This window comes from Emericellopsis cladophorae, assembly GCF_022114955.1.
Source record: "Emericellopsis cladophorae strain MUM 19.33 chromosome Unknown NODE_17_length_331089_cov_116_747350, whole genome shotgun sequence".
Taxonomy (NCBI): Eukaryota; Fungi; Ascomycota; class Sordariomycetes; order Hypocreales; family Bionectriaceae; genus Emericellopsis; species Emericellopsis cladophorae.
Genome location: NW_026250942.1, coordinates 153,915 through 166,859, shown reverse-complemented (window position 1 = coordinate 166,859; position 12,945 = coordinate 153,915). Strand labels below are relative to the sequence as shown.

The 12,945-nt window shown below is 55.5% G+C and overlaps 7 protein-coding genes across 7 annotated transcripts; 5 read left to right on the top strand and 2 right to left on the bottom strand.

Moving 5' to 3' along the window:
• Nucleotides 1-208: 208 nt before the first annotated feature.
• On the top strand, nucleotides 209-604 carry J7T54_005128 (uncharacterized protein; the record flags this gene model as incomplete). Its single annotated transcript, XM_051505869.1, has 1 exon — nucleotides 209-604. The coding sequence occupies one exon, from the start codon at nucleotides 209-211 to the stop codon at nucleotides 602-604; it is 396 nt and encodes a 131-aa protein (XP_051362774.1).
• Nucleotides 605-2,817: 2,213 nt separating this feature from the next.
• On the top strand, nucleotides 2,818-3,786 carry J7T54_005127 (uncharacterized protein; the record flags this gene model as incomplete). Its single annotated transcript, XM_051505867.1, has 1 exon — nucleotides 2,818-3,786. The coding sequence occupies one exon, from the start codon at nucleotides 2,818-2,820 to the stop codon at nucleotides 3,784-3,786; it is 969 nt and encodes a 322-aa protein (XP_051362773.1).
• A 204-nt stretch (nucleotides 3,787-3,990) lies between these two features.
• Nucleotides 3,991-4,708, top strand: J7T54_005126 (ADP-ribose pyrophosphatase-like protein; the record flags this gene model as incomplete). The annotated part of the gene is made up of 3 exons (XM_051505866.1): nucleotides 3,991-4,032; nucleotides 4,077-4,111; nucleotides 4,165-4,708. 3 exons carry the CDS (start codon nucleotides 3,991-3,993, stop codon nucleotides 4,706-4,708), a joined length of 621 nt encoding a protein of 206 aa, XP_051362772.1.
• Nucleotides 4,709-4,721: 13 nt separating this feature from the next.
• On the bottom strand, nucleotides 4,722-5,581 carry J7T54_005125 (Nudix hydrolase 14; the record flags this gene model as incomplete). The annotated part of the gene is made up of 2 exons (XM_051505865.1): nucleotides 4,722-5,438; nucleotides 5,486-5,581. The coding sequence occupies 2 exons, from the start codon at nucleotides 5,579-5,581 to the stop codon at nucleotides 4,722-4,724; spliced, it is 813 nt and encodes a 270-aa protein (XP_051362771.1).
• Nucleotides 5,582-6,000: 419 nt separating this feature from the next.
• On the bottom strand, nucleotides 6,001-7,015 carry J7T54_005124 (uncharacterized protein; the record flags this gene model as incomplete). Its single annotated transcript, XM_051505864.1, has 2 exons — nucleotides 6,001-6,723; nucleotides 6,770-7,015. 2 exons carry the CDS (start codon nucleotides 7,013-7,015, stop codon nucleotides 6,001-6,003), a joined length of 969 nt encoding a protein of 322 aa, XP_051362770.1.
• Nucleotides 7,016-8,566: 1,551 nt separating this feature from the next.
• Nucleotides 8,567-9,268, top strand: J7T54_005123 (uncharacterized protein; the record flags this gene model as incomplete). Its single annotated transcript, XM_051505863.1, has 1 exon — nucleotides 8,567-9,268. One exon carries the CDS (start codon nucleotides 8,567-8,569, stop codon nucleotides 9,266-9,268), a length of 702 nt encoding a protein of 233 aa, XP_051362769.1.
• Nucleotides 9,269-10,598: 1,330 nt separating this feature from the next.
• On the top strand, nucleotides 10,599-12,903 carry J7T54_005122 (uncharacterized protein; the record flags this gene model as incomplete). Its single annotated transcript, XM_051505862.1, has 3 exons — nucleotides 10,599-10,648; nucleotides 10,695-10,927; nucleotides 11,066-12,903. The coding sequence occupies 3 exons, from the start codon at nucleotides 10,599-10,601 to the stop codon at nucleotides 12,901-12,903; spliced, it is 2,121 nt and encodes a 706-aa protein (XP_051362768.1).
• Nucleotides 12,904-12,945: the final 42 nt, after the last annotated feature.

Genomic DNA, 12,945 nt, shown 5'->3' with positions numbered 1-12,945 from the left:
GGCAAAGCTGCATGCAGACGGACTGTTCCGCTCAAGACGGGACCGCCGATGGTGAGGCACTTCCGATGCGGATCGTCCGTAGCCAGGAAAGTGCGTCGTGTCCATGTCAGGGCCAATCTGACCCGTCTTGCGTGGGGGACAATGACTCCAAAATTTAGGGATAGGTATTATCGAAATTTCAAACCGGGTATCTCAGTGCTGTTCGTCAATGATGCCTTCGCAATGTCCCTTGAAAGACATCCTCTCCTGTCAATTCCTCTCCGAGGTCCACTTCCAACCTCGTGCCAACGTTGACCCGCTTTCTCGGTGGTTTCTCTCCATCAGCGCCATCCTCCTCAGCTGGTGGTGGTGGTCTCTTCCGGAGAAGGCCTCGTGGGTTCCGACTCTCAAGACCCAATGTCCGCCTGACCTTGGCCCAAAGCCCAAGCTTGGGTTTTCGCGTAGCTTCTTTGTTCGAGCCAGGAGACATCCTTGGCATATTGGTTTCCTTTTCCGCATGGAGCCGTCGGATAAGGTCAATGATCAGTGCCTGGATAGCGTGGCGATCATGGGTGTCAACCTCTGCAAACTCAGCGCTCACTTCGCGAGCGAGCTGCCTGCCTAGCTCTGGCATTACCTGTCGGCTGCCATGGAAGTCTCGTATCCCTAGGACCAGGAGGCCATGCCCGTCCAGCATCCCCGCCTTCATCATCCCACGTGCTCTTGGCAACAGTGATCGGAACGAGGCATCTGAGCTCGTCCTGTACGACATGACAACGCACTGACATGTTGACAGCTGAAATGCGAGCGTTTCGCGACTGACATTGTCCCAATTCAGATTGCTGAGCCGCACGCCGGCCGTCGTGCTGCCAAGATCCACGGTCTTTTCCGGTGCTTCATCGTGGGGTCCGCTTGATCCAAGCGATGGCGTGCAGAACTAGCACACGCGTCAACTGGGCCCAATTCATTCTAGTAGTGGGCAACGTACATACCTGCTGGATCAGTTCATGTGTCCCTACACCACGATCGCCGACTAACAGCACGTGGTAGCTCAAGCGCGGGACATCCATGTCACATCAACACTAGGCGCGGACGGTGAAAGCGCAGGAGATCAACAAGGATTTGTAAGGATGGACGATGAGAAGCTGAACTTCTTGAGGTGAAAAAAATTCTCAAGGCATGGCTCGGGTGCTGTCACCCCTTCAATGCGCTGGCGTCGATGTCACGTGCGGGGCACCAATGTTTCCTTTTCAATTTCCCCCTAGTGGTCAATATCATGCAAGGGTCGAATCTTAATACGCGCCCAAGAAAGGGCATTCCTCTCATGAAACCTGTTCTTCCGTGCTTATTCGGATTCGCCGAACAGAATGCGATCGCCGGAGTCTGGTAATGCCGTGGCGGATATGTGAACCAAGCAAGGCGTCTGGTCCCTAGGCATCCAATATATCGCAAGTGAAGCCTGCCATGATCAGAAGGGCATCTCGTTTCCTATAGCGCAGCGGAAGGGGGTATCGTGTATTGCGAGTATTCTGCCAGGCAGCCAGCCCTATGGACCCGCGAGAATGGTATCTTTATTCTTCCACCATGTCGCAATGGTGCTACGGCTGATCTTCCAATAGGCAGATGCCTCACCAAAACTCGGCCGGCGCCACGTCTCTTCGGTTATTGGGCCATCCTTGTACGCATCCCAGCGTGGCACGCGCGTTCTCTCGAGGTACAGCAACACTTCGATCTTGCGTTTCTTAGAGCGATGCGCGGTCGGTCTCTGGACTGGTGGCTTGAGTTTGAATGTTTGTTCTGACAAGGGCCGTGGCTTGGGGCCAGGGCGCTTGCGTTCCTTTTTCACCTCGACCTGAGCCATCGCTGGTGAGCCCGTCTTGGGGGGTTGTTTTGAGGCCATCTTCTGAATGGAAGCGACACGCGGTCGCTGCTGGAAAAGTAAATATGGAGCAAAGATCGCAACGGCATATCCAGAATTCGGGGTCAGGCTGAGGAGCGACAGGATGGGTGGGGCCTTGTCCAAGCGGTAAGGCGGCAAGGGTCGGTCCCACCTAGCATTCAACTTGAAGCTGTCAATGTCGGCCACCACTTGAGTCTGTTCATGATGAATGAAGGCTATGTAGTCTTTACTATGGACCAGAATCCTTGGTCGAATATGTGATCCTGCTTGTTTTTAAACAAGTTAGAGAAGTCCCGTGCGAGTGGCGAGAATGCTGTGGTTGACCGGAATCGCGCGGTTTGGCGACCCATGCAATACCTATCCACAGGGTTCCGAACCCATATACAGGCACTTGATAGTCGGTCTATAGTCTCCAGTCAAGGTGGCCTGCTGCTGTATTTTAACCCTTTCAGCGATATCTCCAACGAGAAATACCTCCCAAATGTGGCCCTGTAGGTACCCGTGCCATATGCAGCACCCTGGACAATGGCACGCTGCAGCTCCTGTGAAGGTTTTATTTATAGATCTTGGGGATTGCACGCCACCACAGCGGTTCTTTCGGTAATATGAAGGAATAAATGAAACGCATTAATCTTACAAGCCATGGAACCTCGACTCTGGAGATGAGCGCTTGCGCTAGTACTGTGGAGCTGCATTGGGTCGTAGGATTATCTTAGCATCAGGAGGATCAGGGATACCTCTGGTTCAACGTCCCACGCAGTCAACGACGGTGCTACGTATGGTCAATTTGGCATAAAACAAGGCGCGGCATGACTCGGCGCATGAGAGCTCAAGGAAACCGACTGCAAGTCGGTCCTCCGTGTCCGCGCACAACTACAAAAGAGAGCCGTCGTCCGCCACCGGTAGTCAGAGAAGCTTGAGCAGCAACACCCGCCAGCATGTCTGTCTCCAATCTCATCCTTGGCTCCCTCCTCGCCATGGCAGCCCCGGCTGCGGCGCAGAATTGCGACTGCTACCTCATCGACGGCCAGTACCCAACTTACTTCCGCAACTACGGCTTCTGGGACTTTCGTTCCATGAGCCAGTACGCTTCCTCCAGCCCACCCCCTGTCCCAGATACGCTCGAGGGACAAGGCCAGGCCCCCTTTACGAACGAGTACCTGGACTACGCCAGCAACCAGTTCACCGAGTTCTGGAGCCCCATGAACTGGATGGCCGGCTCAGAGGAGTTCCCTATGCCCAACTCGTACAATAATCTGTACTTTGAGAACGACCCAGAGGGCGAGACCGACACGTACCTGACGATGCGCACCGCACGCAAGCCAGGCTTCCAGACCGTCGCCGAGTTCGAGTCCAACGATTACTACGACCATGCATCCATGCGCATGCGCGCGCGCACCCGTGGCTCGCCTGGGGCCTGCACCGCCATGTTCACCTACCGCGAGTACGACTACGACGTCCGCGAAGATGCCCAGGAAACCGACATTGAAGTCTTGACCAACGATCCCACCAACAAGATTCGTTATACGAACCAGCCTTCGTGGGTGTACAATGACGACGGCGAGATTGAGAGCGTTCCTGGTGCGTCCAACGAGGTGATCATCGATGAGCCCTGGGATGAGTGGGCTGATCACCGTCTCGACTGGACACCGGGACGTACAACATGGTACCTCAACGGCGACGAGACATTCTCCATGACCTTCCAGGTGCCCAAAGACCCCAGCCGCATCGTCTTCAACGCCTGGAGCAACGGCGACCCAGGCTGGACTGGCCTGATGCCCGTTGGCGGTGCTGCTTACCAGCACATCCAGTGGATCGAGCTTGCGTACAACGTGGTCGATGCTGGGTCCTGCTCAAACGTTTGCAACGTCGACGGTGGTGAGCCCGGAAACCCCCAGAGAATGTAGATAGCTGCTGGAGGACAATAAACGGTGTGCTGTCTGAGTAATTATCTTTCTTTTTCGTGTTCCTCGTGTGGCTGAATCGCGGGGTGGCTGGTATGGGTCTCTGACGCGCCGCCCCTCGTCGGGCTCCGACTCCAAGCCTCCCAACTGGATCGGTGCCCCGCCCATTGCTCATCACATTTCCAATTCACCCTTATCATTGTCACAATGTCTCTTTCCGACGCCAAAGTGTTGTCATCAGGGCCCTTGGTATGTACCTCTTTGAATTGGGATGACACCTGCTGACAATACAGCCCGACGAGGAGGCCAAATGGATCAAGTTGACAAAGTAAGCCACTCACTCACCCAATACCGACTCGCAGCTCAAGGGCTGACCGCCAGAATCACATACCAAGACCCCACAGGAACCTCGCGCTTGTGGGAGTCAGCGGAGCGTCGCACTCGGTCCGCCAACACTGAGGTTGATGCCGTGGGCATCCTTGCCGTCCTCGAAAACCCAACAACGGGCCGGCGCGAGCTCTTGCTCCAGAAACAGTTCCGCCCTCCCGTCAACATGATCACCATAGAGGTCCCCGCTGGTCTGGTGGACGCTGGCGAGTCGGCCGAGGAAGCTGCAGTCCGCGAGCTGCGGGAGGAGACAGGCTACGTCGGCGTGCCCACCGAGACGAGCCCCATCATGTACAACGATGCTGGCTTCTGCAACACCAATCTGCGCATGGTGCACGTCTCCATTGACATGAGCCTGCCGGAGAACAAGGATCCCAAGCCGCAGCTGGAGGAAAGCGAGTTTATCGACGTCTTCACCGCCCCGCTCGACAACCTCTGGGAGGAGTGCAAGAGGCTGGAGGCCGAGGGGTGTGCTATTGACGCACGGGTCGCAAGTCTGGCCGAGGGCATTTTCGTTGCGCAGCAGTTGAAGCTGTAAGTAGACCGATAGATCAAATCAACTTTTCGCGACGTGCAGCTTCCCACAGCGCCAGGGCCCCCAACGCCTTGGCATCGTGTGCCCCTTCTTTCCAGAGATCCTTCATCGGTACCACTTTGAGTGTGATCTTCTCGCCTTCTGTTCGTAAGCCAGTCAGCCGCCCGCTCCATTCCTTCAGCTGCTCTCTGGGGATGTGCCGCTCGTGACTGTAGATTGTGACGTGCTCGTCGCAGCCACCTGCACTGGGAAACATGGCGGGCGGGAGCTTGTCGTCCTGTGCGGGCGCTGCGAGTTCGCTGAGACAGGTGAGTTGCTCCTCCTTGATGGCTAGACCAAGCTCTTCCTCAATCTCTTTGGCAGCGGCGCCTTTGAAGCTCCCTGCGTCGTCAACCATCCCTGCAGGCAGCTCAACGAAAGCCAGGCTCCCGACCGGCACGCGAGGCTGCACAGTCAACACGACGTAGCGCTCATCTGAATCTGGCGCAACGTCGTCAGGGATGAGCATCACCAGCATCGCGACGCTTGGACCTCGCAATAGAGCGGCCGCCGGGAGAGTCTCGCCCGCATCGTTTGACACGTCGGCCGTCAGCTTCACAAATCCCAGCCGGCCCCCGCCGAAAATGTCGAATGACTGGATCGTGACCGAGCGCAGGTGGTACGGGTTCTTGTGGAACGGGTGCGATGCATGTGTCTGATCGGCGACAGAGCACTGAAGATTCTCAACCCATGCCTGAGAAGTTAGTGGGCGGCTCTTACTGCATATGCCATGTGACTCACGTTGAACGGCTTGAAGTTGTCAAGTTGCTCCTTAGCCAACCCCTCAGGCACCGTTGTTGGCACGTCGAAGCGCGTTAGGAGCATTCGTTGGGCCATGATTCTCGTGGTTGTTACGAATGAACGATTCAAAGTTGCGCTAACTCCTGAAAGAAATGTACTTCTAGTAATGGGTTTGCGAGCGACGCGTCCGGCTAGTTTCATTGTTGAAGATGGAGGGATTGACGAGACGAAGGGGATCAGTACGCGACATCGTCTTCTGGATGTGATGACGTCATTCGTAGTGTCGCTCGTATGAAGAGTAATGGATCGGGGCTGTGGCACGACATTATACTTGAACCCGACTCCATGCTAGTTGAAAAGCAGAGCGGGAGAAACTTGCGACAAAACAGTTTCAATGCTTCGAGAGAGAATCCGCGACAAGTACAGCAGGGTGCATCAGACCTAACTACGGATAACTAACTAGTTTAATAATCTGTGCCCTACCCTAGAGGCCTCAGCAACGGCTCATCAGTTGCTCAAACGGCCCAGTACACGTCGACTTTGACCTTCTCAAGATTGAGAACCCATCCTCGAAACCTGGCTTTGCCCCAAATTGTAATGACATCGCCTAGCTTTAGGTTTCGCACGAACTCGCCCGTTGCACTCCCTCTGCCACGACCCTCTTGGAAGAGCTGTTCGCCACACTCAGATTCAGGGTCTACGCTGTCTGTCCAGCGCCAGGTGATAGTCTTGTTGAGCCACTCCCTTGTGGCAAGTCTGTTCCGCTGAATCTCCCTCTCCTGATCTGCGGCGAGTTCGTGCTGGTAGTTGAATTTGCCTTCCTCGCGTGTTGGTTTGGCTTCGGGATAGATGCTCCGCAAGGCACAGAGTGGCAGCGCATGCGCTGTTGAGCTTGCCGAGTTGTACCGTGCATCGGCGACGCAGTTCTCGTCGCATTCCTGCTCGCTTTCAAACCGCTCGAGGCCAGCCTCGATCCATGTCCACGACCCGTTGAAGGCCCCTCTCTCATTTTGTCGGCCGCCGACCCAGCCCTGGTCCTTCATCTTGACAGTGAACACAACCTTGCGGACTGGGCGTGCAAGCTTGGGCGTAGGGTGATTCAAAAGGGATTCAAAGAATTGCGGATCATGTTCACGATTCAGGGGTTGAGGAGTGGCCTCGTTCATGTCGTAGGTGAGGGTGTCCGCGAGGCTTTGCCGGTCATCAAGGGATGTGAAGCCAACGGGGAACGAACGAAGCTGATGGTCAGCAGGTACTCATTGATTTCGAGCACAGAGGACATACCAAGAAACGGGTTTCCGAAGCGCTGCCCCCTAGGATCCTGAGTGGACTTTTGTGCTCCTCGATGTAGTCAATGTAGTTGGATGAATGAGCCCAGTACTCGGCAAAGTCAAACACGGCATCGACAATGTCTGGAGGAAGTCGCATCGCTTTGACAAGCATCGCACGCACGACGAGGATGTCTGTAGGTGTGGGCTCGTAAAGGCCATTCTCATCGCGTGTGCCAGCGCGTGGCGAGGGCGCCGCCATAGCTTCGCCAAACACTAGACTGTGAAGAGGTTGAATCAAGTTGTTGATCAGAAAAGACATCATGCAGCAAGCAAGTAAGTGGATGCGAGATGATGAGGTGAAATGTGGGATTTAAGCCAGGAGGGGTTTCGTGATACAGGTGATGATGGGAGCCTGCAGGTTACCGTGAACAAGGTCCAACGTGGCTGGTGACGACACCCTTTACACGTGAAGCATGAGAGTCGAGACTGAGGAGTGAGGATCGCCGCCGACATGACGTGGGGCTATTTGACCCCATTCTAACCCCGACGGCATCCAGGTAGAGAAATCAATTTTAGAGCATGGTGAGATGCCTGATGTTGCTCCCAATGGAAAATACTACTTGTCATTCAATATTGTTCTGTGCAAGTCCAATATACCCCCGTGTTGCCCAGCAGACGTATCAACCCTCAGATTAGCTCTCTTGTGTTCTCACTGACAACGCGCGAAGGAACGTATCGCAACTGCTGCTGCCTGCAAATTTGGCTTTTTGGTCCATGGTCATCACCGGGTTCTGATATGCGTCTGCCTTGCCTTCCAAATCCTCCCCAATCCTGCCTGCCAACGCCCTGACGAGCTCAGCCATTCCGATTGAAAACTATATGACTTGGTTCATTAGCGTCCCTCGGTGAAGTCGGGGTGAGCGACTGGAGAGGTGACATGCTTCTCGAAAGGGAAGGTTGTCGGTCATCATGGCTATAGTGCAGCGAGCTCGAGTCGAGACGCAGCAAGAAGGAAACGAGAAGGTATTTTGGAGGGCAAGGAGGCTAACGTTGCTCAGATTTCCGTTCTTTGTGTGAAGACGCTCACCATCCGGGCATGCAAGACCCAGCCGCTCGGGCAGGTTTTGCTCGTTGCCGGTTCGCGTATGGTGCACAGTTATCATCATTGCAATGAGGGTCGGCGCTGGTCTGTCGTAGTCGTGGCAATGAGTGTATGTCGGTCGGAGTTCGCCTTGGTGACTTTGCTATGTCCTGATTGTGCTCTGGCAAACGCCAAATTATCTCACTTGAGCTTCTCCAGCCAGCATACGTGACCTTTCGGTGTTGCGTCAGCACCTCGTGGCAGGGACAACACCCTAATCGAGGGAGTGCGGCAAGGTCGTAAGGTAGTGCATGAGAGTCACTTGACTCTATTTCGTTCAGAAATTAGACTCATCCAGATTGTGTAGTGAAAGCGAGCGGATACTCTTGAAATCGACAAATCTCCAAGGCGTAACTTGGAGAGGTCAGAATGAACTGAGAATTGCCACGCGATTTGGAGACGCGTTGGTGGCCCGTATTCTCAGGGTATTGTGGCTGATGACGGGGCGTAATGTGGCTCGTGCACAGTTGTTGAAATTCAATGTCCATCCAGCCGCCTTGCAACCAAAACTCGACATCCATATCGAACCCGACCCAAAGCCAGAAGATATACCTATTCGTAAACAGAGAGTCGTCTGTCTGCAGAAATCATGGTGAGTGCTATTTGTTTCAAGGTCTGTTCATCCGCTAATGAAATTGACAGGCTCGTAACTCAGAGAAAGCGCAGTCGATGCTGTTTCGCTTCCGCGAAGCGCAAGCGGCCGACATGGGCGTGATTGACATTGGCCGCACTCGTCGCCCCAAGATGATCACCGAAGTCGAGTCAATACCGGCTGCCGAGAAATGGAGAGGCCAGGTGGTGAAGGAGATCTCGCGCAAAATGTCACGCATACAGGAGTCGTCTCTCAGCGACTACCAGATCCGCGACATCAACGACGAGCTCAACAAGCTGATGAAGGAAAAGCACATGTGGGAGGTACAGATCCGGAATCTAGGAGGGCCGAACTACATGCGAGGAGGTGGCAAGATCTATGACGAAGAAGGCAGGGAGATTCCAGGAGGAGGAAAGGGATACAAATATTTTGGTCGAGCCCGCGAGCTCCCTGGGGTTAAGGAGCTGTTTGAGGCCGCCATGTCCAAGCACAAAGAGAAGCCGTTGGAGGAGAGCAAAGACCTGCGCAGGCTGGTCGACGCGGCATACTACGGCTACGCGCCAGATGAGGAGGATGACGACCTGCTCAAGTACGAGGCGGAGAAAGAGAAGCAGATGGTCACGCATCTGTTGGAGACAGGTGCGCAAGACGCCCCGGAAGGTTGGACATCGCTACCGGGCGATGCAGGCGACGGACGAGGCTGGGAGCTACCGACCTTGGAAGAGGTGCAGGAGGAGCTCCTCGAGAGGAGGCGTCGCAAGCTTCTCGAACAGATTTGATGGCGGACGATTTTGTACCTCTTCCCTCTACGTTCGTCCAGCCTGTCTTGGGCACCTCATATATGGTTGCTGGACTGGCAATGGCGTTGAGCCGAATGCACGGGACGCCAAGATCATACATTAGAGCCGACCAACTTACGCCATCCTGGCCGAGGCTCGCAAGAGTTGATTCCTCGACTTTGCTGAACATTGTCGTAGCCACGGCGGTACTAGTTCTCCGATGGCGCCGCGACTGCGCGGGCAGGAAGAGTTGCACCCGCATCAGCTCCATGGGCGACACAAATTCGGAACGTGCTGTGCTGCCCTCAAAGTGTTACTGCGCACGAGACCTGTGTGGAAGCCAAGCTAGGCCGCATATGCGCCGGTTACGTGCCGCAGCGAGACATGAACCATGACCGAGCGTGGGCAGGTGTCTAAGGGGGTCCCAACTCCTGAGTCAAAACCATGTGTAATGGTTGCGCCCGCGTCCTGCAGGACCTCATTGCGGTCTGCCGGATCCTTATGGACCTTTGGACCTTTGGTAGAACACTTTTGCCGTCACGTGTCTGTACTTCATTTACACCTACATACTCGCTAACGCGCCATGAGATCACAGACGAGTGGGCTCAGTCGGTCTCGTCAACCCGTCGACCGTAGACTAATTAGCGCGATTCGTTGCTGCACGTAAGCTCCCACGCACAAACGCTATGTCCCTTTCAATCGAGTTCAGTGTGTTGGGTGACATGAAACCGTGCCGATCGCTCCACATTCGGGTGTGTGTGAAGCAACAGTTGGTTCGAGCGCCAAATTGCGATGTCGATTCATGCGTCTTGGCGTTTCTCGTTGCGCCAGCAGCGCTCCTTCCCTCCAGCGCGTCTGGTCTCGATTAATCACTTGCCAGAACCTCCAGTCTTCCTGGCACGAGTATCTTCCCCTCCCAAGCGCCTCGAGCAGTGTCTCATCGACACGTCCGTTCCTTGAACAAGAGAAGAGCACAGGAAATGTCACCGACTACGGCAGTTCATTCTCTCTGTCGTTAGTCCTGCACCCTGTCAACCGTGCAGGTACCCGCACGCCCGCCGCTGTTCCACCCACCACCAACCAGCCCCACGTACGTCCAAAGGCCGACCCGTGGAACGAACCCCTGAGTTCCTCACAGGAGTGTGGGAGGCAGCTAAAGCGACAGCGAACGCCTCTTCGCGTGTGTGCGGGTGGGCGCAATTGCAATCTTTGGCGTCTTGTTTTTGTGTCCTCAAAAGTATTAATCTTCAGTCTTGCTGCGTTGCTGGCGCCTCGCGCGTGGACCATCAAACCATACCTATACCCTAATTCTCGGACGCGATCCACCACAATGGTTTCCTTCTTCGGGCTTCGTTTCGGGGGCGACAAGAAGAAGCTACAGTGTGTATTGCCTGCGCAGAGTGGATCATAGCTGACAATGATGTAGGGACAAGCAAAAAGAGGCCGAAAAGTCAGCAAAGAAATGGAAGAAAGGGCAAAAGGAGAGCTTCGGCTCCGACCAGTCTTTTGGCAATGACATCGCTGCTCCCCAACGTCCGTCATCGCGACCTGGCACCGGCCATTCGATACGAAGCACAATGCTCTTTCGCGCGCCATTTGCTAATGCCCAAGCAACATCGTCCATGGTCGACCTCGCCCCTCCATCTGTGAGACAACCAAGTGCTGCCAGTTTGCGACAGGCTTCGTCCAGCTCCAATCTGAAGGGGAAAAGGCCAGTGATATCGGGCCCGATTGGTCCACCTATATCGCTGCCCTTGGATGGCGACTTTTCCGTACCCGGTACGCCCGCGCGCCCAGGTACGGCCAACTCCATGAAGAAGGATTGGGCGAATCCTCTGGGCTTGCATTTTGGGAAGGGTGATAAGGATGCGCCGCAAAGGCCACATACATCGGCTGGCCCTACGGCGAAGCGTCCGCCCCGTCACTCCGACTTTGACGTTGGATCCCAAGGTTATGAGAAAAGCCGTGGTATGGCGAGTGTTGGGCCCAATGGATACCCGTCACCCCCGCCGTCCATCAAGAGCGAGGATCCAGATCCGTTGAGTCGCGTGAGCACCGAGCCCAAGGGCGCCAAGCCAACAGCTCTGAGCGCACTTCGCCGCGTAAACACGGCTGAGCCGAATTTGCAGCTGGCGACCAATGAGGGGGGGTTAGAGAGCCCTGTCGTTCTCAACGCTTTAGCCAAGCGTGATACCATGTCCTTCCACTCACCACGTCGACGCAGTATCTCCAAACAAAGCAATGATAATATCTCTATGCGGCGTGTTACCAAGAGCCGTACAGACGAGGAGAAGGCTGAGATCAAGAAGCGGAGGCAGACGGAAGGGTTTGAAGGCAACTTTTCTGCCTTCAACTTTGGTGCTCCCGCTGTGGACACATCTATTCCTTTGCCAACGGAACGACCCATCTCTCCGACAAATACCAGCGACCGAACTGAGAGCCCGATAGACAGGCAGAGACTCAGCTCGCCTTTCAGCGACAGGCCGGCGGACCGTCCCCTGGACCGCAAAAACGCGAGGGAGCGTGGGATGAGCGAAGCGATGACCATTGAGGGTGCAGTGGATCAAGACGATGGGCTGTCTATGACCGAATCGAACGACAGCATCTTCCCGCAGCCACCGGCACATGAAGCTAAACGATCTGACAGCACTTTGTCCCTGACGCCTTCTATTGAGTCTCTGACCAAGCCTGCGCGTCCACGAGGCGATTCCGACACACGTGGGCCCAGCACACCAACAGCCTTGCGCGCACCGCCTCCAATGTCTGCTCGGCCCAGCATTTGCTCAGTACACTCATCCGACTCGGCACGTCTGGTCAAGGAGGCGCCACCTCCCAAGCTGAACCCAGACCGACGATCACCAAGCCCGCTTCGATCAAAGGCAGCCATAGAAGGGGATTTCCCGGTTCACCAGGGACTGCCTCGAGGACGAAAACCAGGGTCTATCAGCTCTATAGCTAGCCCAACGTCTGAGCTCTTTGACCACGCGCCACCTCCCACGCTCCATGCGAATGGTCGCTCCCAAAGTCCTCTGCGAGCCAGACAGCCCGCTGAGGGCGACTTCCCCGTGAACAAGGGCTTGCCACGCGGCAGACGCCCGGGACCTGGATCGCCGCCGATTGCGCCAGCGCCAGTACCTGTTCCGGCTATGGCAGCACCACCTCGACCTCCGCGTGAGGATGAGGGTGTCACTTTGACGCCTGCCTGGGCAGAACGCGCAGAGAAACACCTCTCAGCTATGCCTGCACCACTGACACCCGCACTGTCGAGGGCTTCGCATCTTGATAGTGATATCAGCCCCTGGGCCTCCAAAGAAGGGGGAGCGCCATTCTTGGCAGCCCCCCGGTTGCCCAGTCCGACATTCAGCTCCCTTGAAGAATCATTGAGCGAGAACCTAGCCAAGACGTTTGATGATCCCCCATCAGAAGAACATGTGGCCAGGCCACTCATCTCGCCTACATTGAGTGAGTTCGGTGTTCGCGTGGGCGCCGATAGCCCTCGACGGGTCGAGGCCACAAAGGCTCCTCCAAGGCCAGCCCCCATCACGCTGCCTCCCTCCAAAGGGAACACACCCAACGGGAGCATGAAGTCTCCTATCGCGGCGGAATTCTCTGAATTCTCTCCCCGATTCATTTAGCGTTCAGGCACGGTCCTGTTTTTATCTTGTTTTTGGGTAGCG